Source organism: Cryptosporidium sp. chipmunk genotype I (assembly GCF_004936735.1).
Source record: "Cryptosporidium sp. chipmunk genotype I strain 37763 chromosome Unknown contig_10, whole genome shotgun sequence".
Taxonomy (NCBI): domain Eukaryota; phylum Apicomplexa; class Conoidasida; order Eucoccidiorida; family Cryptosporidiidae; genus Cryptosporidium; species Cryptosporidium sp. chipmunk genotype I.
Window position 1 is genome coordinate 123,972 of NW_027125596.1, and position 26,269 is coordinate 150,240.

Sequence of the window (26,269 nt, forward strand, 5' to 3'; positions counted from 1 at the left end):
AAAACAACAGGAATGATAATTGAAATTCTTAGTGAGGCTGGAAGTAACTCACCAATGTCTCTTGAAGATCCAGATGAACCATCACCTTCACCAATCAATCCAATTACTCTTAAGCACACACTTAGACTTGCTTCAAGAGTAAGCATTTCAAATAATGCAAAGGTAAGTCGAAACAATCATTTGAATAATTTAAGTATTCATTTAAATTATATAATTGTAATTTTTAGGTTGAAGAAAAATATTTTGAAGAATACCCCAATTCATCTTTGCTGACAGAGCTTGGCGAAACCTTGGAGGCAATTTCAGTCAATGATTTTTCATTCTCACCGTCTCCGTTAAAGTTATCCAAAATATCCAATGATAAAGAAACTAAATCTTCAGACTCAATATCAGTTAGAGAGAATAATAAAGAAAAAGCAAAGACTCAAAAGCTGTGCAAGAAAAGTAATCGAAGTTCAAGGTTTGAGGAGGAAAAGACAAAAAAGAGAAATATTAGAAAAGATTTAGCAAATGAAAATATTGAAGAAAGCTGTGAAATATTAGATTTAGATGTTCAAGCAACTGCCTGTGAAGCTAAACGTCTAAGTTATAATGAGGCTATATTGGGCCCAATTCTAGATAAAGCTCAGCCCGTCAATGAGCATGTGCCAAATACTTCAAAAAAAATGGAAGTCACTCCATTGTTATTTGGGAGTAACCAATCATTCAAATATTCAAAGTGGATAAAAAAAGAAAGCATAAAAAACTTCATTAACAGGTATATACCCAGGTTCTTGATACCTGCATTTAAGGCAATAGAAAATTTGAGAATAAGATTTGCAATTCCAAGAAAAATAGTGGAATGCCAACGAGAAGCAAAGCCAAAAAAAGAAAAGGTGAAAAAGAATATAAAACCTAAAAGGAATAACTCCGGACAAAAAACCCGCCTGCTGTTAGAAATCGAAAGTCCTGAATAATAACTTACAATTAGAATAAGAGACTAAAATAGTGTGCATAATTTGTTGATAGCAAAGAAATTCAACTATTTGTTTATCTAGCTTTATGTATGTCGAATTTAGTTGAGGAAGCCAACACCAACAATCCTGGCTTAATCCTAGGCCAAATGAAAAGTGCGGAAAAAAACAAGCATTCGGAAGAGAATAGCTCAAATAAGGATTTTAATGAAAATAAAATTCAAATTGATGGATTTAACACAGAGAACACGAATTTTTGTCTGAATAACGACTTAATTTTAGCTAACAATTTTGATAAAGTACTGAAGGCTCTGGAGCAAAGTGAATTGGAAGTGAAGCTTAAGAAGTTGCTAGAGACAACAAATCAGTACTCATACCTCTTATCTGGTGAGTCTAAGAATTCTAAGCATTTAGAGTCTAAATCTAAATCTGGATCAAATGGCAGGCAACACTTTATTAGTGAAAAAGAGGAGGACGACATTTTAATTAAAGAGGTTGAAGACGACAGCTTTCAAAATGAAGATGGAGAAATAAACTACTCTATAGAGAAGGTGACTGAACAGCCGGAGTGTATTACTGGAAAGATGAAATTCTACCAATTGGAAGGCTTGAATTGGATGTTTCAACTTTACAAACATAATATTAATGGAATTTTGGCGGATGAAATGGGATTGGGCAAAACTTTACAGACCATATCAATATTGGGATTTTTGAAAAGCACTTTCAAGGTTGAGGGCCCTCATATTATTTTGACACCCAGGTCTACTTTGGATAACTGGTTTTTTGAACTGAAAAGATGGTGCCCATCTTTACGTGTTGTAAAACTACATGGAGACCGTCAACTTAGAGATGAGATTTTCTCAACACTCCTTTACCCTGGAAGCAAAGTTTGTCCCAGCACCGAATATTTAAACGAATCAAATGAATTGGCTGAAGATGAAGAAAAATATGCGGAATTGTATATAAATTCAGAAGACAAACCAACTTTTGCAAATTTTGAATATACTGATGGAGATTTACATTATAATGTTTGTTTAACTACTTTTGAGATGGCAATTAAGGAAAAGTGGAGGCTTCAAAAAATAAGCTGGAAATACTGTATTCTTGATGAGGCTCACCGTATAAAAAATGAGAAATCTCTCTTATCTGAGGTTGTACGACTTCTCAAATCAAAAAATAGACTCCTTATTACAGGAACCCCTCTTCAAAATAACTTGAAAGAACTGTGGTCTTTACTGAATTTTTTAATGCCAAACTTATTTTCCTCTTCTGAAGACTTCGAGTCTCTGTTTGATTTTTCAAAATTAGATTCTGATGATCAACAGAAATGCGTAATCAAGACTTTACACCAGATTTTACGCCCATTTATGCTTAGAAGGTTAAAAGCTGACGTTGAAAGAGACCTTCCACCGAAGAGAGAGCTTTATGTATATGTTGGTCTATCGAAGCTCCAGAAAAAAATATACTCAGAACTTTTGACAAGAAATTTAGATGTGCTAAACAGCTCCAGTTCAAATAAAACTCAAATGCTAAATTTACTTATGCAACTTAGAAAAACTTGTAACCATCCATATTTATTTGATGGGGTTGAGCCAGGACCCCCATATGTTGAAGGTTTTCATATGGTTGAGGCAAGCGGAAAAATGGTTCTTCTTCATAAGTTACTTCCAAAACTTTTCTCGCAAGGTAGTAGAGTACTATTATTCTCTCAAATGACTAGGCTACTTGATATTATTGATGATTATCTTCGTTGGCGTGGCTATCCTTATTGTAGAATTGATGGGTCTACACCCGGAATAGAGAGGCAGGAAAGAATTGATATTTTTAATAAAGAAGGGAGTGATAAATTAATTTTCTTGTTATCGACAAGAGCTGGCGGAATCGGCATAAATTTGGCAACTGCAGACGTAGTTATATTATTTGATTCAGATTTTAATCCTCAAATGGACTTACAGGCTATGGATAGAGCTCATAGAATAGGACAAAAAAAGCCAGTAACTGTTTATAGGTTTGTCACAGAGAAGACAGTTGAAGAGAGGATTGTTGAACGTGCAGCAAAAAAGCTAAAACTAGACTCTTTGATTATACAACAAGGCTTAATCTCAAATGCTTCTCACTCTGCTCCAGATAATAGAGAACTACATGAAATGATTCAATTTGGTGCGCAAGAAGTGTATCACACCAGGGACTTGTCCTCAGTTACTGATGAGGACATAGATACAATTTTAGCAGCAGCACAGGAGAGAACCAACGAAATGAATGCAAAAATGAAAAAATTATCTTCAGAACTTGATCTTCAAAATTTAAGACTAGATGGAGGAATTAGAACTTCAATGCACCCTGAAATTAAAGACGATGAATTAAAATCAAATGAAGATCCCAAGATAAGGGATACGTCAGTCATACAAACAGATATTACATGGTTTGATCTTGGTGAAAGAAAGACCAAGTGGAAGCTGGAAACTTCGTCAAATAATACATCTGTTAAAAAACAATCAAAGCCCAAGCTTAATGGATGGAGGGCACAAGTAGGTGGTGGATATGATCACCAATTTTTTAATGTAAAACGCTTAGATGAACTCGAAGAGATCGAAAAAAAATGGAATGAATATTTGAAGGAAAATGAGCTTCAACAAAAAAATAATTCAAATGATGCCGTGTGCGCAAAATTACAAAATTTTAATGAGGATAGTTTGGAAGATATTTTCTCGGTACCACCAGAACTTAAGGAATTGAACGAAAGTCAATTAGTCCGTCTTCTAGATGTTGCAGAAGAACACATGGATGTTTCAATTGATAAAAGCTCTTGGCCTAAAAAAAAACTTTTATCAAGAGCGAAAGAACTCTTCTCAACTGGCTTTGTTCTTCCCAGATGCAATTTCAAAGAGGCACTTACTGATCTTAGACTTATGTTCAATGATGGAAGAGCGTGGAATATGAATATTCCATGTGCCATACAAAGAACAAAAACAAAAACTACTAAAGGGAAAAACTCAAAAAATAATCATACTCCAATAGTTTTTACTGATTTAATGAAACGAGAGATGATGGAACTTATTTCTCAAGGGTTTCCTAGCTGGACAAAAGGTGATTTCCAGCGTTTCTGTAGAGCAGCTGAAATTTACGGTTCAGATTTACATTCTATTGCTGACTTAATGGAAAATAAGAGTTTTGAAGAAGTAAGCAGGTATTATAGTGTATTTTTGAAAAAATATAGGGAGCTTCCCAATGGCGAGAGAATTATGGGAAGAATTAAAATGACAGAGGAAATCCAGAATTGGTTTTCTGATGCAAATAATGCTATAAAATATATTGTTCGTGAACAGGTAAAAAAGAATAAACTTAAAAAACTTTCTCTTGAAAATATTTCCTTGCCATTTAAAATAAAAAGCACCAGCAATAAGTTTGAATCATTTAGTCACTTACAAGACAATGCGTTATTAATTGCAATGTACAAACTGGGTGTTCAATCTTACAATGACGTTTCAATATCCTTCAAATATTTACTAAACTCGATAACATCGGTAAATTCACTTTACTACTCACACTATTCTGTCGAGTTTATCACCGAAAGATGTAATGAAATTTCTAAAGCTGCGATTAATTACTACAAAAAGTGCTTTCCAAAACATATAAAATCAAACAAATTGACAATTTCCAGGTCCAATCTCCAAAAGAAACAAGCAAGAAACTCCAATAGGACTTCAAGCTCAGATAATAAAAAAAAGGCAAGAATACAAGATACAGAATCAGATAATACAGACGACCAATATAACTCAGAAGATATCTCCGAAATAGACTATGAAGATCAAGAGGAAGAATTTGATGGATGTGACGAACAAGGCCAACATAACTCAAGGAAGAAAAGATCTGTTAATACTCAAAAGATTAAGAAATGTTCAAAAAGGAAGAGATTCAATTAGATTCAATCATTAGTTAACGCCTATGATTTTTCAAAGGTCTTAAATATTTTTTGAATTTTTCTATTTTTCTGCATAAACCTGGAATAGTTTTTAATAGCATTGCGCGAAATTTTATGTCTATTCAAAATACTGAGGGGCAATTACACTTGAAACTGTATATCAGAGAAAACGCTTAGTTTATAGCAAAGAGGACAAAGTGAAATTCAAAGAATGTATCTGGATAATGAGATACTGTATTGGTGTACAATTCCTATTGTTATATTAGTTTTTTGTGGAGTTATTTTGAGAACAATTCTCCAAACATCTTCACAAGGGAAGAAAAAGAAAAGGTTACCTCACAAGAATGAACATAATTTGAATGACTGCTTAATGTCCACTCAACGTGTGTCCTTGAGAAATCAGGAATTTCAAAATCATCTCAATAGGAGCGCATTAATGAGATCGAGGAGATTTTTAATTCCAGAAGATTCATTTTTGAAAAGGAAGTTGTTCTATTGTGAACCAGAAACAGGATATTTTCAGAACTCGCCAGAATCTCCAAGCCCACTGGCTGCACTCTCAAACCCAGGTATGTTTATTTGTTTAATTCATGCAACTTTACTGATAATTTTTAATAACTTAGACCATTCTGCACTAACAGATATGATGAAAAATCAATTTGGGTTTCTAATCTTAAATGGTGGGATGGGATATTTAGTCAACACACTATTCTCAGGGTTTTTAGTTGTTTATATACCTTTCCCACTTTCTTATTCATTTAAGGGAATGCTTCAGAGAGGAATTGAGCCAAACCCAAATATAAGTGCTTCATTTTTGTCAGCTCTATCATTCTATTTCATTGTATTGCTTGGCTGTGGAGAAATTGTTAACCTTTTGTTGTCTGTTATTGGGTTTGAAAGTGTTTCGACTTCTCAAATTGATCTTTCAATGATGAATCAACAAGGTAAGTATAATTGTAAAAATTCTATTGAATTAAAAAACTGTCGCAGCATCTCCTCTGGGAAACCAAGTAGATTATTCTAAACTTTTTAAAGAAGAGATCGAGTCGTTACAAATTACTGTAAGTTAGTATCAAATGAATGCAAGATACTGTAACTTAATACTACATTGCAGCCAACGGAGTGCGCGTTAGACCAAATGGAAGAAATGGCGATCAAACAGTTAGAATCTTGAATAAACAAGTATACTGCTCGAATTATTCTTATTCTTGCAGAATATAACTATGAATTTTTCGATACATCTAAATTAATAGCCTAATTCAATTTTTGCATACGTCCAAAATAACTTCTTTAAATTGGCTTTTTGGATTTAATTGAATGTACAATGGCGGCCCCCCTAACTATGAATTCATAGTTGCAATCTAAGATTAAAAAAAAATTTAATATATATAGATACATAACTAATGACATATTTAATTATTTCATACGCTCTATCACTATTCTGTACTTGTTAACAACTTAGATTTGTTTGAATCTTCTAGTAACAGAATTAGTAGAATGTAATATAGATGTAAGGTTTTAGACATGTAATGCACGCAGTTCTTGTCTTGTCTAACTTAACCACACTTTTTAATCAAGAATAAATAAATAAAATATAATACCCCATTAACACAATATCGTGGGATAGTTGGAATATTTCATTTAATTTGAGCTTTTGTCAGTTTTTTTCTTTGTTAAGTCGTATTTTGAGGAGGTTAAATTAACGCTATTAGAGATTGCACACTTTTTGAAGTATATTGCCAGATTTTTACCACATTGAAGATTTCCAAACAAATCTGGGTAAAAAGTCTAATAATTTATTTTGTCAAAGAGCTGTACATACTCTCTGAATTATTAATAACTTTAATAGTTTGGTACAATTTTACATCTATTGATTATTGGTGAATCTTGAAATTGGAATAATTTCTAGATCTAAAACATTTAACGGTTGGATATAAAGCGTTCATTGTTAAACCATTTATAACATAAACTTCTGGTAACCTTGGATATACTTTATAAGTTAATATCTTTATAAAAATTTAAAAATAAAAAAAAATATATTTAAAGCTATTAACCATGAGTAACAATTTACAGACAGAAAATATTAATCAAGACTCCAGCCCAAGAGAGTCTAAATTTGCAGAAATAAAAATTAACTCTGGTGAAAATCCAATACAAATTAAAAAGGATTGGCTCCTTGAATACAGAAATGGGCTGAGTTGCGAAGAAATGCAACAGAGACAGATTGAAGGTAAATCATACACAATGCCATTACTTAAGGCAATGCTCTTAAGTCATTACAACCGTACGGCATGGAACAATGCTGAAAGCCAGGTTAAATACTCTAATATTAAGAATGGTCAAACTACCGATGAACTCAGAGAAATCTCTCAAAGATTAATGGTGGATGAAGACAACAGTGCAAGAGTTCTTTTAGAGAGAAAGTACTGTATGAAGAAAGTCGGATTGTTAGGAAAGTTTTCACCACGATGGTTTATTTTCAAGGGTACAAATTTAGCTGTTTTCCATTCAGCTCATGAGGAAACTCAACCAAAATTCTACAGCTTAGTTGGCGCAGCATACGAAGTTGAAGATAGAGATTCCTCTCCAAACAAAACATTGTGGACAACACCAATAGAAATTATTTCTGAAGATGGAAATATTATTCATAGTGATGCAAAGTATAGACTCTCTGTAGTTACAAAAGAGCCAAAAGTAAGACATTTTTGCTTATACAGTAATAAGAAGGAGGAGATTGCAGACTGGGTAAAAGTTTTCCACGTCGCCAATTTAAATTTGGATCCAAGCCAAGCAGCATTAATTTCTAATGTAATTACTAGAATTGCACAAAGAGATGTCCCTTCAGCATGGGAAGCATTAGTTTACGAGGCAGAGAATAGGGCCCATAGAGAAACGATGCTGAGGTGCTTCGTTAATAGACTTAGATACCTCAAGGCGACAAGAGTCCTAAATAAGTGGCAGACTATCTATAAAGTACAAAACAAAGATTCCAATGAGGGTCTAAAGTTATTAGGAAGAGAGGTGATGTTGGGAAGACTTTATCGCCGCGACAAATTGTTAGTTAGGACCAGTCAACAAAGAGAAGCAATTATTGAGCTTATTCAAGAAGGTTATAGGAGAGAAAAAAGCAAGAGCCAGGCTCAAATGAAAGCCTCTACTGAGAGTATTGAGACTACTGATAGCGATGCAGCTGCTATTGCTGCCACTTCAGAAGGAGCGCAGATTAAGCAGGGTCAACAAGGACGTGATTTTCCAACAGTTTTTTATGTAAATCCGTCAATAGAAAAGTATCATTCGAAAATTTTAGATAGTAAGGAACAATCAATTAAATCAAAATACTCTAAGCATACAATTATTCCTACATACCAGGAAGATGCAAACGTGAGAATTTCCAGTGATTTAAGCAGGGTTATTTGGGCCCCAAAAAAGTGGGAATCTGTTGGCAATAAAAATATGTTTATTGATGTAGATTCTATCTCATCGATTATTGTAAACGCATCCAAGCCCTCATATGCCTCAAAGGGACTATATTCTGCGCCTAGTATAGTTAGTGAATATGACATCGCTGAATGTGTTGATGAGTATGTATACAGTATGACTGATTCTTGTTTCTCACATATCACGGATAGAGAGAAGAGAGAGAAGGACCCACAAAATAAAATTACTACTGGAAACTGGTTAGCCATTTGTGGCCCAAGATTAGGATTTAAACCAGCATATTCACCAGATTTCCTAATTCGTGATACACCGGTAGTTGTGATGAAGGTTAACATCAACGTTAAATCTATCAGTTTAAATGAGAGGTTCTCTCGTCTTTACATGGAATACTATCAATATTACGCTGATGAATTGCAAGAAATGGCTCCATATGAAAAAACAACTACAATGGCAGCTTTAACTTATGGTGACAACTCTCAAACCACTAAATTAAACACTATTAAATCTTTGGTTTCGAATGCTCAAACAAATGAGGAAATAGTGCGCGATTATGGTACTATGACAAGCAGCATTTCTAGCATTAGAAAGCTGTTTACAGTGGCATCAAACATTGATAACGAAGCAATTGAAAATAACCTAAAAGAGTCAGCATCATCAAACTTTGAAAATCAGATCAAACCATCAAACTCTACAGTTGCATCTATAAGGAATTTATTTACAAAAAATATGTCAAGTGTCAAAGATTTTAATTCTCCAAGATCATCACCAGTAAGATCTCAAACAAAATCTGCAACTGTAACAGGTACAAAACCCGCAAGGCAAATTGATGGATTAGTCCTCCCTCCAGAATTGAGTGTTGTTGATCCATTTAAAACAGTTCAAGTTGAAAGAAATTTAGAAATAAGGGACAGTACGGTTCAGACATATCTTAGAATTACAGCCTTCCATCAATCTTACACATCTGCTCATGCTGTAGGTGTTAATCCAACTTATGACTTGAATTTTTGCGTTGACGTCCCATTAATGACATCAAATGCTTCAAGAGAAATGATTAATGAAGCAAGAATCAAAGCTATGGAAGATGCAATTTGTACAGTCGACCTTTGGGTCAAATCACCGATAGAGTGCATTCCAGATGAACTTATTGCGTCTATTGATATTCCTCTAAAGGAATTGAGCAATAGTGATAAGCTTTCTAGGCAAAGGTCTCAGTTTATTGCAGCTGATTCATTCATTCTCAAGCAGCCAGTTCCTGATTTAAAAACTAGTGCTAGTGGGAATTCAAGGGCAATTCAAATACTTAAATACTTGGGTCTTTTAGATCCTAATAGCGAAAACTTAGAGGATTTACCACTTGGCCAGTTAGACATTTCCGCTGATTCAGTCATTGAGACATCAATTATGGGAGAAAACCCAATTTCTCCTGAAACAATTTGCTTAGGTGGGCTTCAAGGGCTTTCATCTTATTCAATTGATCAATCCGCCAATCAAAATATTAGACAAAAGAACGGAGATTGCGTCGAGTTGTATATTGGACAAGTAAAACTTGATCCAAATTGGACCCCAGGTTTATACTTCGTTGAAGTTATTATGGGAGATGTTAGTTGCATGACTCATTTAGTCCAAACAAGATACGATTCAATCTCTGCTGATTTCCGCTCTCATTTGTATATTCCGAGATATGACAACCAACTTGGAGTTGATCCAAAGTGTTTACAAATACTGATAAGGCGTGCATTGGGAACTGAAGACAGATGTTCCTCATTGGCCAGGTTGCTTCAAGATTCTGTTATAATGGGAGAGTTGATTGTAGATGTCACTAAGTTAACAATGAATGAGCCACACAGCAGCAATGGTCTGTATGCTGTCTTCAAGCCAACTACATCCGCACTTTATGGAAGTAAAGGTTTGGATTATGCTTTAGAAATAGCACAGTTGGGCCCAAAATCTGACGAGTTGCAAGAAGCAAAACAGCATATTATGTTAGATGTTCAAATTAGAATGATGATAACTTTGAGGAGGAAAACAGATGTAACACTGAAGAAAGTAATTGATCAGTCAGATGACTTTAAGTTAGTGGGTGATACTGCATTATTGGTGGTAGAGGAGGAGCTCAAGTACCCAATTTCGCAAAAAGAGTTCCATGTAAAATGCTGCCCTGGTAATTTTGATACATTAAAAGCCGGAACACTCGGATTACCATTAAGATCTGTTGGAAACTACATAGAATACGAAATTGGAGGATTCCAAGAAAATTCGGATCAACAGATCAACGATTTGAATACTCTAAACAAGTTTGAAAACGACAGTGTTTTAAATGAAGAATTAGAAGCCATCGATGCTCAACCAGTCCCATTATATGCAAGTGATCCAGTCCCTGCTCAATTCTATCTCCCGGAAGATCCACGTACATTCAGAAGCCGTAAGTTGCCAGGTATCTGGCATCGCATATTGGCTGATGGATTTAGACCAGGAGAACGTGTCACAAGGCTTACTCATCGTGTTAGATATGTTCCAGTTACTATTATTGCAATTTACAAGAATAGAACTGCTTTGTGTAGATGGGCAGAAAATATTTCAATTAATCCAACAGAATTTCCTGAAGGTTGTGTATTCATCCCAGAACAAAGATTAGTTATGGGTGTGCCACTTTCATTCCTTTCAACCCCACACAAAGCCGGTATTCATGTATATGATTCAACCATTACTAGATTACCAGATAACAGTATAACATTGTTGAGCGATGTAACAAACTATGGTGGATATATGCCGTTGAGCGTTAACCCAATATTCTGCGAATATGAATGGGTACTCTGGATTAAAGCAGAAACTCCACAGCAAATGACTTTATGGGCAACAATTATTAGAAATACTGTGAGAGAAAGAGCATTTAGACGTGTGAGGGCATATGAGAGAACCAGAGATATAATGAATAATGAAGAGGAAGCTGAAAATAATGATTGTAAAGCTTCAACTTCTATGATATCAAGACATTCTAACGGTCAATCATATTTGGAAAAACGATATGATAGTGGTGAGTTAGAAGTTGTTGTACATAGTTCAAAGATACTATGCAAAAGTAATGAATCACTGAACTTCTATTCAGTCTTTCAATGGGCAAGAATACCAAAACAACTATACGAAATGATTGAAAATGAAGGAAATTATGATGTTAAAAGTAGTATTCGTCAAGCAGTTAAAAGAATTATCGAGGAAAGTATTCTTGGATTTAATATGAAAAATAGGAGTTCGGTAACTGATCAACTGACTCCTCAAGAATTAAGACCTGCCCCAATAGATATGAATACTGCAAAGCTACATGCAAGTTATATTCCATTTAGTCTTTCAACTCAAATAAAGGAAAAAAATGTGTACTCTATTGATAGAATAAAAGATGATTTCTTAATTTTGGTTACAAAAATAACATTCAGCTCTTATTATCTATCAAACCTATGCAGAAATGTATTACCAGATGAAACTTCTCCGTATGTTAAGAATTCAAAAGAGGCTAAATTATTGGATAAGATTAGTGGGGAATTAGTTGGTGTAGTTCCTGACAAACTAGACAAAAATAAATTGACTAATGAAGTTTACAATACATATAGATGTAGGTTCTACAACAATAAAGATACTTGCGAGCAGGGAGGAAGTGTCTTTAATACGACACATATTGATACAAGTGATGAAGTTCCACTTTTAATTATTAAATTATTCCAAGAGTCAAATAGTGGCTCTGATACATTTATAGGGCATGTTATATTGAATACTGTAGATTACTTAACGCCAGAAAACCCATTCCAAATTAAATATAAAAAAATCAATCCAAGATATACTTATATTGTTTCTGCGTCAGGGACCGGTGGTAAAATGTATAGTTTTGATACAGTTCCTGACGCATTGAATTTCGTAATGTCCCAAAATAAAGAAATTACTGTAGAAGAATTTTACAGGGCATTATACGGTGAAACAAATCAGGCAAGAAGAATCCATGGGCCATGGAGAGTTAGAGTGCAGGAAAATATTGAATATCATGGTGATGTTTGTTTAATGATTAGATATGGCCCCACTGATATTCGATTATTGACAGAATTCCAGCCAACTGCTAATGATTACAAGGAACATATCTTAGACTATCATAGAAAACAATTTGATGACAGTGGAATTCCATATATTCATACAGTTTATGATCCAAATACACCATTTGCAATTAAAATGGCAAGAATATTTGGCAACAAATTTGGCCAATTGAATGGGAATGTTTTTGACTTGTTAAAAAAATATTCAGATGATACTAAGATGCTTAAATTGATACAAATGTATTTATTAAGACCAGCTGAACAATGGGTATATGAAAGAAGCCTATATGAACAGATGTTATTCTTAGAACCATTGACAGATTTAATTGAAAAGCAAAATATGACAAGATGGAAGTACTTGTTAGCTGATTCGAATAATAGAGGTCTACAACAATGGGAACAATTATACCGTCAAGGTTTGCTATTGCACAAAGTTGATGAATTATCATATGATAGTTGGTCTATTTTGGTAAATGCTAATGTTCGTGACCGTTTACCATCTATTTTACTTGAATTATGGAACGGAGAAGAATACTTGGGTGAATATTTATTACCTTCCCTCTCATCTTTATTATTAAGTAAAATTAATACTACAGTTAGGCTACACACATCAGCTTTGGCCAGAGAAAATGACAAAAAAACACGTTACGATATTCGCAAAGAAAACTTAACTAGCTCAAAATTGTCTACATTTATAAATATGGAAATTAGTTGGAGAATTAAAAGCACAACTGAAGGTATATTTGGATTAATAGTAAAAGATGTTAGAAATGTTGTTTCTGAATTAACAGATGATTTAAATGAAATTAAGCCGCAGATCCACGTTTATCAGTACTTCTCAGATAGCGACCAATGGAGACTAATGGAAATAACTAAGCCAAGTATTGCTACAAGAACAATTCTTGGAATTGAAACTCCAGAAAAATTAAAGAAACAAAATATTGAATGGAATAATGTTTTTGTTTATAGTAGAGATAGGATTGTTGATCTTCAATTCCCAATTTCAATTCCTGCCATGGTTGAATCAGTCCCAATCGTATTTAACTTTAATGAACTATTATTATCAGATAATAATAATAATAAATCTGATAAAGATGAGAGCAATGAGATTGTTGAAAAGATATGGTCATTATTGAAGTCAGGAGTACCAAATTATTATCGCCCGTATATTTGGATGCAATTAAGTGGTGCAAATGATTTGAAGAATTCAATTCAGAAAAAATGGCAATCGTTGAATGATTCGAATAAGTGTGGCCATGAAACATTATTCTCATATTTAATTGAGTATGCAGACACATGTAATTCTTGTGTTTTAAGACAGTTAGATGAAGATATTGAATCGGCAAAAATACGCTATCATATGTGTGAATCAATATTGGGTATTGATCAAGTTCATACTTTCTGGGAAAATGTGCGTTACATTATGAGGGCATTGATTGTCTTCTCGTTGAGAAAGAAATATAATATTTACAACTGCGAAAAATTCCATGTTGGATTGCCATTACAATATGCGTTTGGTTTGCTATCTTTAACCATTGAATTATTAATGAATTTCGGTGGTGTTTGTTTAACTCCAGAAGATGTTTTCTATCTAGTTTATTCTGTATGTGGTTCTAGGCATAACATCTATTTAAAATATAATAATGAAGAAGATAACGGAGATGAAAATAGGTCTGTAAAGAATAAGAAATTGGTCAAAGGTGCTTTGTTACCTTATTATACAACAGAAGAACAAGAAGACGATTTAAATAATGATATGCCAGCACAGATAAACGATTTAATTTTCTTAAAGAGTGCCTTGGAATTATTACATCCATTTGAATACGATAACATGTTAGCATCTGGATTCCAACTTGAAGAAATATTCTACGGATGTCTAACATCAATATTTGCAGGCTCCTTACCATCATCAACAATTACACAATTATATGATTTATTGTTTAATGTTTACTTCCAACCAAAAGATATTTTTATGAAGAAAAGAGAGCATCATAAACATGATCATAAAAATCAAATTGATTATAATGATAATAAAATAAATATTTCGTTAAGCAGGCGTATTTTGATATGCTTGTCTTATTATATTATAACTGAATCATATCGTGAAATTAATATTAATCCACTGATTTCTTCTAAGTGTATTCGTGAAACTATTAAATCCACCATGGCTACTATGAGAGATCCATTACAAATGGTACATGGTATTGAAAGAGCTGATTTTATAATTTTTGGAAACAAAAAGATTTACGAAACTATATTAAAATTATATGAGACATATATAATTTCATATCAAGAGTCACTATGGTTTTCAAAGAAACAAAATTCTGTATTAGAAAAGATGATTAATATGACTCCTTTACAAAATCAACATGGAAGTGATGCACCTTCACATTTAGGGATGAGATTCATTGGAGGAAGATATGTACCCAAGACTGTTACTTCTCCTGGTCTTTCACTAAAGGACTTGACAGAATCATTATATCCATTAATTAAATTCCAAGCACTTTATGCAGGCAGGAACTTGCATCAATTACCACCTGGTATTGCTGGTTATGTAATAATAAAAATAGATGAAGTGCGTGAATTTGCCAAGTATAATGAACCCATATCGCCAGTAGTTTGTGTCAGAATGGATCAATATAAAGTTGCAACTGACCCTGCAACTGAAAGATGTTCTAGATCATTTATTTGGAAATCAAATAATGTATTTATGTTCCCAATACCAATTTGGAAATCACCTACACAAAAAAAGAGTTTACATGGCCGTAATAACTATCAATTAAATAAAGATTCATCTGAATCTGAAATGCCGTTAACAGTTGAAGTTTTTATTGAAGTTTTGGATTCAGAAGCACTTGATGATGAAAATAAATTATTGTGTTCAGCACAATTAAGTTTAGATAGGTGGTCAACTGATGGTGGTAGTTTATCGCTGAATGGCGATGATGGAACATTAGCAATATATAATGATTGTAACAAAATGAGCTTATTATTTTCATGGTATACATATGTACCAAATAATGAGTTGGATACAAGTGCTCTATTACCATTTTCATTTGGAAAACAACAATGGGGTGACTACGGTGGTTATCACTGCATCTATGCACCAGTTAATGTAGAATCATATAGAAATGAATTGCATTCCGACCTAAAAGAGAAAAAATTGAAAGAATGGGAATCAGAGCCAAGACAAAGTGTATTAGATATTATACGTGGTCATAGAAAAATGAATGAAAGTGGTGGAAATTTAGAAGCTTTACCAACAATGAGATCTATGTATCCTGGAAAATTAGAAATTAGCACTGGAAAATATGGCCCAACTAGGTCACAATTGCAACAATTATTTTTCTTCTCAGCACCTTCTCTTTTACCATACGTTGATGAAATTGTTGAGAGTTTTGCAAAGATATCTATGAACTCATCGGAGGAGAAAGTTACATTGACACCTATACCTTTAAGAGAACTAATTGCATCCATTATTTTATGTTCCCGTGGTACATTAAGTGAGAAGGCCAATCTATTATTTGATTTATTTGGCTATGATGATGCAAATCGATTATCTGTAGCATTTCATTCTATGTATTATTCTCATACTCCTCATTATCCAGCAGCAATTCAAATTGGTTCACAATTAAATACTCATTTACCAGTTGAAGTATCTGATAAATTAGGTGTTGCACCATCAAATGTAATTTCACTAGCAGGTGTGGCAGCAATCGTACAAACTGCATGTATCCGCTCTAACATTCCATTAGATAATGTTGGAATTTATCAAATTACAGCTTCAGTATTTGACCATTATTTCGATGTTCCTAGCGTTTTAAAGGCATTAATTATACCTCCAAAGGGATATGATGGCCGTGTATCTAAAGAATATATAACACATAATTATCGTAATTTGAAGTATGATACGAGCTCGATATCAAATACTGAAGATATTACAATGGATAATATGAATATTTTCAGTGACTGTAGAGGGAGCAAGAATATTTTCAATTCAATCAATTGTATGAATGGTAAAAATGTTAAAGAAAATGCATACTGGTATAACATCGATCATATGATTGATAGTAAATTTATTTTGGATGTTTCAAGATCAATAACACACCATATTAGAAAAAATGCATCTTTGGAAGGGTTATTTGGAATTGATTTTTCTGTACATACTTGCCTAAGACATTTTGATATTAATGATCCTTTCCCAGGTTTAATTAAGACATTAAGAATAATAATTAGTGGGAAGAGAAGTAAACATGAAATTAGAATAATTGATTTAACAATTGACGAGAAAGGTCACTTTATTGATTCTAGAGTACAGTACGGAACAGAAACTAGTGATGATTTACATACAACAGATGTAAGAGGAGCAAATCAATTTAGACAGGCATTTGAATCAGGTTTAGCAACTGTTGATTTCCCGAGATTATTATATAGTGATGGTGCTGCAAATGGCAAAGAAAGGGTACCTACTGCTAGTTTTGTATTCAATCTACACAATATTTTAATCGATAAATACAGCTTTGTCACAAAGTTCTGTGATTTTACGCTAATAACAGAAGCAATAAGAAGAATCACAGCAAATGATCGTACATGTGAACCTAATCGATATCTTAAATTGAATGTGGAAGTTAATTTAACACTTGAAGAAAACAAATCTTATCCACATTACAGCGTTGATGAGATTCTAGGTGTTCCATTAAAAATAATAAATAATAATGACGAGTTAGCTAATCAATTAAGCCAATCTCTAGTTATCTCTGGTTCAAATAATAATATTGGTAATCAAAGTCAAAGAAGTATTGTTTCAATGAACGCCTCAACATTAATGAACGAAGATGGATATATGACTCAAAGATCAATGATCTCAACGAATTCAAAACAAGTATTTGAACCATCATTGTCGGTTCATTCTTCGATGCCTTTATTAAATGAGACTTCCAACATAAATGAAAATGTTGGTAGTCAAAGTGCACAAGTAGACAAATTGAATTCAAGTAGCTCATTAGCAAACAACAATGGCATTGTTGAGGGTGAAATTGAAAAGATGTTATCAAAGAAATCTACAGGAATTTACGGAGATAATGAAGAAGATTTTACAAAAATGATTTCAAAGAAGTCTACTGGAGTTTACAACAATCCAGATAGTTCTAATCAATACAATAATAGTGATAACATTGAAAAAGCACCGACTAGAACAGAAAGTAATGGAGGGGCTGTACTAAAGCAAGCTTCTACTGCAACTTCTAAAATCGCTGCTTTATTTATGACTAGGCAATCTTCGTTATTTAAATCACTATCTTCAACATTAAACGATGGTGAAAATAATAAGGAAACTGATAACTCTTTAGATTCTAGATTGAATTCCACAGTTAAATTATCACCAAAAATGGACGATAATGAAGAAACGAATAAAGTGGAATCAGTTCTTATTTCAAGAAATAAATCTTCCAATATTGATGAAGATGAGGAGGAACTTAAAGTAGATGAAGAAGAAGAAATGTTGTTACAACAACAACAGTTATCTTCAGCAATTACTTCGTTTAATTCTAAAAGAATAAACTCACAAACAAGTTTATTAAGCGCAGTAAGTCGTGGTGCATCAACTGTAAATCTCTGTCGAACATTTACAAGAGGAAACTTTGGTTCATATTATGAAGCTGAAGGTAAGACTGAGTATCAGGTTGATATTCCTTTCAGACCACCAGGTCAGGTTGAAGAAAGACATAACATTAGAGTTTATTTGGCTGACAGTATTCGTGTTTTGAAAAACAAGGTGATGGAAGCGTGTAAATCGATTGCTCAAAGGTTACAAGAGAGTGGAATTGATAATGGATTGTATAAAGAAATTGTATTAGGACCGCATCATGTAGTTGAGTTAGTTGTTACTGATTTCGATGGTCATATTCGTTATGTGCCATTATTAAATGAAACAAACTCAATTGAGGACTATATTCTTTCAAACGAAGATTTACTGCAAGAATTTATAACTTCAAATATGAACAGTATTCTTAATATAAGGATCACTCCACCGAAAAATTTGCAAACAGAGAAATCAACTAGAATTGTTAATGAGATGCAACATGAAAGTGGCGGTGCTTGTATTACTAGTATGTATCTGGCGAATGAGCTTGCAAATCACGAAATATTAGAAGAAGGTTTATTGGTTAGAAACCCATTAGGGTTTAGAACATATTTCCATAAGTCACATTATGAAATAAGAAACAAGATGATTGAAATTGAACCAGGTAAAGTAGTTTCTTTAGATAATTTATGTTTTGTAAGGAGGAGTAATACGGTATTAAATAACCTAGCAGCATGTATCAATTTAGATTGGAATGTTGATGAATGGGTTCCAGCAGTTGCAATCAGAGGAATTAATACATTCCTAGATGAACTTGAAGGTGTTCATTCTGAATCAGTGCGTGGCCGTACGTCTAGAATTCCACAGGCAGTATTAAGTGCATCATCAACAATTGGAGGGTTCATGCCAGTAACATTAGGAGCATATAACCCAATTTCTGCTGCATTCGACTACGGTTATGGAGCAAGGAATGGAAGCATATCCGTTTCAAATAATCATAGAAACTTTGGGAACGGATCTAGTACAAAGAGGTACAAAACTACAACGAATTCAAGCACTAAAAAATTTGGAACGACTGCAACTGGAATCATTGGTTCAAGTCAATCTTCTAACTCTGTATCTTCAAAGATTAAACCTGAAGATATGATTACATCCGTTTACGGATGGGATCTATGTTACGAGGTCATTCTATTAGATTTCCATGACTTGATGATTGAAGGTGGTATTAATACAAGAGAATCAATTTGTATAACTGAAAATGATGTCATTTTCTGCTTCCGAAATCCAAGTGTAAGACAACAATTCGAAATTACACAACTTACTACAGACGAAAAAATTAGAATCATGTCACTTTCGGAATCAGGAATGTGCCCTCAAAGAATTGCACTCGAGTTATCTGAAGATAGAGTCGCTGCATTAAAGAGTGGTTCGTACTCTATGTTATACAATAATCAGCCACGAGCAGTTGTTGTACCGCATCAACTAGTTTCTGAATTCTTGAGAAGGTTTAGAGCAGCAATTGAAGAAGACAAACATATTTTCTAAACTTGTGATAGTTTCTAAAATAGTTTAGAAATTATTGTTGCTTATTATTTGATAAGTTGCAAGTAATAAATCTTAAGTAATAAATTCATTTCTTCAATTCTATTGAGCTTTATGTATGAATGTTTAAATATTTTTCAATTCTGTTTCATGTTTGATTTTTTTTTAATTTCTCCTATAATAATATCTAAAATTTCCATTTTGATTATTTGTGTTGGGAATGTAATTATTACTGTATCTCTGATTGTTATTGTAACTTTGATAGTTATTTGCATTATTCCCTAGGTTTGGATTGTAATTATTGTTAGTATATAGAAAATTTTGATTTGCATAATATGGTGAATTGTAATTGTAATATTGGCTTTGAGAATTGTATGTGTTATAGTGACTATTTTGAGAATTTCTATTTTGGGTTGAATATTGATTTGGCTGATTTGAGTATCTAGGATACTCTAACAGATTTACTATATTTGTATTATGATGATTATAATTTATCAAATTTGAATTTGTGCCTAATGTAGTGGTGGAAGTAATAAAAGTAGAAATCATATCACTATATAAACCCGTTTCTGAATTTACAGTTCCAAAATAGTTGTAATTTATGTAACTTCTGGAGAAAAAAGTATTAGTATTAGTATTAGTATTAGTAGTAGTAGTATTAATAGTAGTAGTAGTAGTAGTAGTAGTAGTAGTAGTAGTAGTAGTAGTAGTAGTAGTATTAATAGTAGTAGTAGTAGTAGTAGTAGTAGTAGTAGTAGTAGTACTAGGTATATATTGGCCATATTGAGAATTCATTTTGAAATTAGCTCTTTCAATATTTGTATCATTTTCTTTATTTTTTATGTCACTAATTTTTCTTGGTGGATTAAGGCTAGCTTCATATGAATATGAAGTATCCAATCGAAGATCGTTTTTTTTGGAATTACAATCACCTTTATCAAAATCGCAATCTTTATTGTTACAGTCTTCGTCACAGTATCCATCACCAACCCAAGAATTTAGACAGAATTTGTAGATTAAAGGTTGATTATTATAGTCAACTTTTGAAACTGAACAAACGTTTGAACAGTCTCCTCCATCATAGTTGCAGTCTTTATTATTACAGGCACTATCGCATATTCCATTCCCAACCATCCATGTACGACAGCTGCCTGAGCAAGTTTTACAGTCACCTTTATCAAAGAAACACTCAATGGTATCACAATTTGGATCGCACTGTCCATCTCCAAGCCACATGTTAATACAGCGAGAATTACATCTATGCAAACAATCACCTTTATCCATATTACATTCGATATTATTGCATTCTATATCACATATATTGTTTCCAAGTAATTCTTTATTACAATTACATTTAGAATAGTCAAATTCAAGATTAGTTGTGTTCGCCCGGTTTTTTTCCAAATTTAACATTATTTCTTTATTTAAATCAAAGTTATGGCCTTTACAGTCACCATTGTCCCAATTGCACTTTGTATTAAAACAATCAATGTCGCATTGTCCATCTCCAAGCCAACTGGGACGACATTCAGGTGCGCACCACCCAACGCAATCACCGCCGTCATTTCCGCAGTCATCAGAAAAGCACTCCTTATCACACCAACCGTCACCTATCCAAGAGTCTTCGCAACTCAATGGGCAATTTGGATATTTTTGTCTTAATTTATCGAGTGCAGCTGTACTACTCCCGCTATTAAGTACTTGATTGTTAGCCTTAGTTGGAACAACATTTATTAGGTTATTTCTTACCGGAATAACATTGAGTTTCTCATTTGTGTACAAGCCACCAGATTCTGCTAAGACCCGGAGTCCTAAAATAAGTAGAAAATAACATAATAGCATTAAAATCTCTCTCATGTTTCATCAAACACTAGTACCAATAAATAAATAATATAAATATATATATCTTATGGTCATGCTAAAAAAGCTGACATTGAAATAAATCTCAGATTTTTTTAATTCCAAATTCTAAATTCTTAAAATTTTATAACATGCAGCGTATAATAATTAAACTACCGATATTTGCATGCAAGTATTTATCTGTTAAAATATTTAAATCATGTTAATTTTATATTAATTTATTTCCGTTAATTAAAGTTAGCTATTCGGTTCCAAAGTATCGGTCAGCGAAACAACCTAATCCTGGAATCACAAAACCATCTGAGTTAACGTCACGATCAATTTCAGTTGTAATTAGAGTTGCTTCTGGGAACTCTCTACATATTCTATGTATTGCATTATGCGCAACAATAAGACTAAGAACAATAATATTACGTTGTAAAACCCCTTTGGACAACAAATATTTAATTGCGGAAAATACCCCAAATCCATTCCCAAGTATAGGGTCCAAAATAAATACATTTCTCGAGGAAATATCATCCGGAAGTTTACAATAGATAATTTTAGGCTTGTCAAACTGCGCATCTAGTTCTGTTTTAGGATTTTGGAACTCTAGCAAGATTTTTCCTATTGGAATATCTTTACAAACAGCAGATAAGCCAATTTCCATACTTTCTCCTCCTCTAACAATTGATACTGCACAGAGCTTATCTTTGTAATTACATTGAACTCCATCGTAAAGTTCTCCAATAGGTGTTTCAATTGTTTGGCTAGTAAACGACAAGTGGCCAAGAGCATTTTCGACAACCAATCTAATTAATCTATCTGACCAAAACACAAAATCCACTGCTGATGTATCCTTATTCCTAATAATAGAATGCATATGGCGTATTTGGCAATTAGAAGGAATTATGTGTAAATTGGAGTAAATTTTTCTTAGATCATCCATTTTTAGCTTGTGTCTAAGGTGCTGTACTACAAGGTCAACAGCGACTTCATTTGGATAATGCGGAATGACAATATCCGCGTATCTCCTAGTTGGATAAATAAATTCATCGTAGGATGGTTTAACCATTTTCTCATATTGATTTAGAATATCGTCAACTTGCCTGCCTCTTTCAACAGTATCCCTCCTTATTCTACGTATAAGACGAATATCGTCATCTGTATCAACAAAAATTGACATATTTATAAGATGTCTGATTTTTGGATGGAAAAGAATAAATATTCCTTCAACAATAATAATAGATGCCGGAGAAACCTGCCTTCCTGTTGTTAATCTTCTATGTTGTTTAAAACAGTAGTGAGGAATATGAACCCCCTCCCCATTCTTCAAGCTTCGTAAAACATTGTATAGAAGTTCGAAGTCTACAGAATTAGGGTGATCAAAGTTATAATCTGCAATAGTTTGTCCCTTTTCTAGGACAGGCGTTTTATAAAAACTATCAGTCTCAATCACTGCAACTCGCTTATCTCCTAATTCTGAAAAGATTCGAGTACATACGCTTGTTTTGCCACTTGCACTCCCCCCTGCAACTGCAATGACAAAAACATTTGAATTACTACTAGGTGTTTCGGTTTGATCACCATAATATATGTCTTTCGAAATTAATCTTTCAAGGCTTATGTTAGACATTATATATTAAAATTAATAAACAAGAAAATAATAACGAACAAATTTTTGGTAATAACAATTATATCTATTAATACAACCAGACTTTAGAAATTATTGTCTTATTAATGTTTCAAAATAAATATTTAAGTCAAAATTGTTAGAAATAAATATGATCAACGTTGAGTATTGGCGGTAACGGTTTAAAAATAAGAATAAAAAAATAATTAAAAATAGTGTATTGAATTTGGATTGAAAGTTTGAAGCGATCAAAAGTAATCAATAACTATTCAAGCCTCATTGGCTTACAATACTTAAACGAAAAACAAAAAATATTTTTTTTTGTGTTCATTTCTTTTTTTCAGCGCGATCACGAATTCTTTGTGGACCAGTTGATTAAGATTATTGAATACATAATAGCAATATTAACGGTATTCTCAAATGATTGACGACCAGCTTATTATTTACACACTTGTAATATCACCCATTGTTGGCTGGCTCACTTCAACAAAAAGAGCTTGGAACAAAAAAAATCAAATAAATGGAGTTATTTTTGCACTAATTGTCTTGGTGATTGCATGTGTATTGCAAAATGTTAGAGTATCTCAAAACTACTACCAAATCCTGGGTATATCAAGTAATGCATCAAGGTCTGAGATTACTGCAGCATACAGAAAATTGGCACTTAAGTTCCACCCGGATAAAAACTCAGATCCTAGTGCTAGAGAAATATATTCTAAAATTAGAAATGCTAATGAAATATTATCAAACGATTTGAGCAGAAGTTGGTATCGTAGATTCGGAACAGTTGAAAATAATTTAAATTCATACAAGGTTACAGAAGATGAAGCATTCATTGATTATCCTTTACATCTTACCATAGTACCTTTCATTACTGCTGTCATTCCAATCTGTTTGTCACTATTAATGTGGAGTGATCAAGAAAATATAAGAGGTATAATCCTTTGTTTTATAGTTTGGACGTTATCATGCGGAATTTTACTTAGGTTCGATAGAAATGAAAACGATTTCTTAACATTTATTCCAATTTTCGGAAGTTTTCTCCCGTTTGAGAAAATTAGAGTGTTAGAAGGGTTATATATAACAATAATGAATTCTTTACAACTTGTTCTCCCGTTCTTTACGACAAGATTCTACAAAAATGAACTTGCAGAGTTTTACCAATCTCTGCTAAGGAAGAAACTGCGGCTATTAATATATATAGAAGATTTCTATAATGATTTGAAGCCCGAGAGTCAGAAAGTAAATGGGGAGAGTGAAGTTTCAACGTACAATTTCAGCATTATTGCTCCAGATTTTCAGTCAGATGTATTAAAGGCAGAGATAATTAAGCACATGGAACAAACTAGTATGGAGTTTAATCAATTATTAATTGAAGAGCCGTTTCTAAACGAATCATGGGATAGCTCTTTTTATAATGTTTATAATCTGCTAGAGGATAATCTTGATTTAGAAGAGAAGCCCGGATTGTCAATTGGGACGGTTATTTTTATTTTATTTTGGGCATATAAGATTTATTCAGCTTTTTCTTAATTTTCACAAATCTTGAATGTAAATTTTTCCATTTTTTTCAATTCCTAAGTCAGCTAATGAATGTGAATCACTGTATCCTTCAATTTTAATTTTTGTTTTGTTGCTAACAAATATATATTCTAATGATTCATTTTCTTTTATTTTGTAAATCTTCCAAATTAAAACTTTAACATCAGATACAGCCATATTTTTGTTTATTTTAATCCTGGTTGGATTACAGTCAATGCGACATTTGAATTGAGGAATGAAACTAATATCTAAGTATTTTTCGTCCCTGCTTACATTATCGGTGTCAGGCATTGGATCTTGATGAATTAGTATGTTATTTTTCATGACAAACTCACAGAAAATATCTCCATTGGGATCTATTTCCTTCAAAATGTTATTTTTCAGTACAGTATATTGAGAAATATAATATCGTTGATACGAAATAATATCTTGCTCACTAATTATACTTTTATTAAAAGTTTTTATATTTGGTAAAATAGAAATGATTATACTTCTCAAATCTATTTGAGTGTTATCCATAATTTTGTTACTTCTAAGAGAAAGGTGTTCTAAGTTTGGGAAAACTTTCCTTAAGTAAACAATTGTTCCAAGCTCAATAATTCCGCAATTATCTAAGTTTAACTCTAAAATACTTGGAAATTCAATATTAGTATTCGTATTTATTTTTAATATTGGCAATTTTAAAAAATAATTATAGGAGATGTTTAAGCTTTTCAGTCCAGATAAATATGTTAAGATATTTTCTATCATATTCCAATCAGACAACAAATTTAGGCTCAAATCTAATCTTTGAATTGTCTGGTTAGAGTAATTCATTGAAACCAAAGTGTATTTGTTCGATGAAAGGTTAATATAATTAACATTAGGTAATACTGAGTCTTTTCTGAATAACAACATTAGCTGTTCAAATTCGACAAAAGTTTTGCTCATACTTATAACTTTGATACTATTAAACTGAAAACGATTATAAGATATTTCTTTTAATCGGTTCCCATTAATCATTAAACATTCAAGTTTTGGTAAATGAGACAGTATACAAAATAAAGAGTTCCAATTTGATAATAAATTATTGTTTAAGCACAGCGAATTAATGTTATTGTAGCATAAAGTTAAATTTTCAAGGGGCTCTAAAGAGCCAATAAGCTCTTTACAAGCACATTTAAAAACCTTCATTCTTTCTAGAGATAAAGTAGATATTTTTTTGCAATATTCCTGTGCCTTCTTCAAACCCACAAAATATTCAACTTCTTCATCACATAAGTAGCGATCTCTAATAGCCTCTTGGAAAGAAATCCCTGAAGATAATTCATTTGTTTTATGAATTTCTGGTTTCTTTTCCAGATCATTTTTGTTAATGTTAGACGATATATTTTTTATACCTAAATTTAGTAAATTGCAATTTTGATCTAAATCCCATATAACTCCAAAAAGTTCTTCACCATTCTCAGTAAATGAAATTGAGCAAACTGTCCCAATTCTTTCATCCTCCAGATGTGAAACTCTATCACCCAATTTGATTTTCATAGTTTGCAAGTACAAATATTGTTAAAAATTTACGCGCAAAAAGCTTAACATATTTTGAGTATGACAAAACAATTGAGAAATCGACTAAGCTCAAATTACCAATCGACATAATATATTAAAAGTGCTCTCATTTAAAACCTATAAGCTTTAATAACACCAAAATGGAATACTAAGAACACTAAATAAGATAAATAATGCAGCTATTCAAGTATCGCCTTC

The 26,269-nt window shown here is 32.7% G+C and overlaps 7 protein-coding genes across 7 annotated transcripts; 4 read left to right on the forward strand and 3 right to left on the reverse strand.

The window, feature by feature from the left end:
* Positions 1–1,045: 1,045 nt before the first annotated feature.
* ELE39_000334 (SNF2L with a SWI SNF2 like ATpase and a Myb domain) lies at positions 1,046–4,876 on the forward strand (the record flags this gene model as incomplete). Its single annotated transcript, XM_067343358.1, has 1 exon — positions 1,046–4,876. One exon carries the CDS (start codon positions 1,046–1,048, stop codon positions 4,874–4,876), a length of 3,831 nt encoding a protein of 1,276 aa, XP_067201292.1.
* A 210-nt stretch (positions 4,877–5,086) lies between these two features.
* Positions 5,087–5,899, forward strand: ELE39_000335 (uncharacterized protein; the record flags this gene model as incomplete). The annotated part of the gene is made up of 1 exon (XM_067343359.1): positions 5,087–5,899. The coding sequence occupies one exon, from the start codon at positions 5,087–5,089 to the stop codon at positions 5,897–5,899; it is 813 nt and encodes a 270-aa protein (XP_067201293.1).
* Positions 5,900–6,930: 1,031 nt separating this feature from the next.
* ELE39_000336 (pleckstrin y (PH domain) containing) lies at positions 6,931–19,515 on the forward strand (the record flags this gene model as incomplete). Its single annotated transcript, XM_067343360.1, has 1 exon — positions 6,931–19,515. One exon carries the CDS (start codon positions 6,931–6,933, stop codon positions 19,513–19,515), a length of 12,585 nt encoding a protein of 4,194 aa, XP_067201294.1.
* Positions 19,516–19,677: 162 nt separating this feature from the next.
* On the reverse strand, positions 19,678–21,369 carry ELE39_000337 (extracellular with a signal peptide; the record flags this gene model as incomplete). Its single annotated transcript, XM_067343361.1, has 1 exon — positions 19,678–21,369. The coding sequence occupies one exon, from the start codon at positions 21,367–21,369 to the stop codon at positions 19,678–19,680; it is 1,692 nt and encodes a 563-aa protein (XP_067201295.1).
* Positions 21,370–21,613: 244 nt separating this feature from the next.
* On the reverse strand, positions 21,614–22,987 carry ELE39_000338 (uridine kinase uracil phosphoribosyltransferase; the record flags this gene model as incomplete). Its single annotated transcript, XM_067343362.1, has 1 exon — positions 21,614–22,987. The coding sequence occupies one exon, from the start codon at positions 22,985–22,987 to the stop codon at positions 21,614–21,616; it is 1,374 nt and encodes a 457-aa protein (XP_067201296.1).
* Positions 22,988–23,404: 417 nt separating this feature from the next.
* ELE39_000339 (membrane associated DNAJ with 7 transmembrane domain) lies at positions 23,405–24,517 on the forward strand (the record flags this gene model as incomplete). Its single annotated transcript, XM_067343363.1, has 1 exon — positions 23,405–24,517. One exon carries the CDS (start codon positions 23,405–23,407, stop codon positions 24,515–24,517), a length of 1,113 nt encoding a protein of 370 aa, XP_067201297.1.
* Positions 24,518–24,520: 3 nt separating this feature from the next.
* ELE39_000340 (LRR repeats) lies at positions 24,521–26,050 on the reverse strand (the record flags this gene model as incomplete). The annotated part of the gene is made up of 1 exon (XM_067343364.1): positions 24,521–26,050. One exon carries the CDS (start codon positions 26,048–26,050, stop codon positions 24,521–24,523), a length of 1,530 nt encoding a protein of 509 aa, XP_067201298.1.
* Between the last annotated feature and the right edge of the window lie 219 nt (positions 26,051–26,269).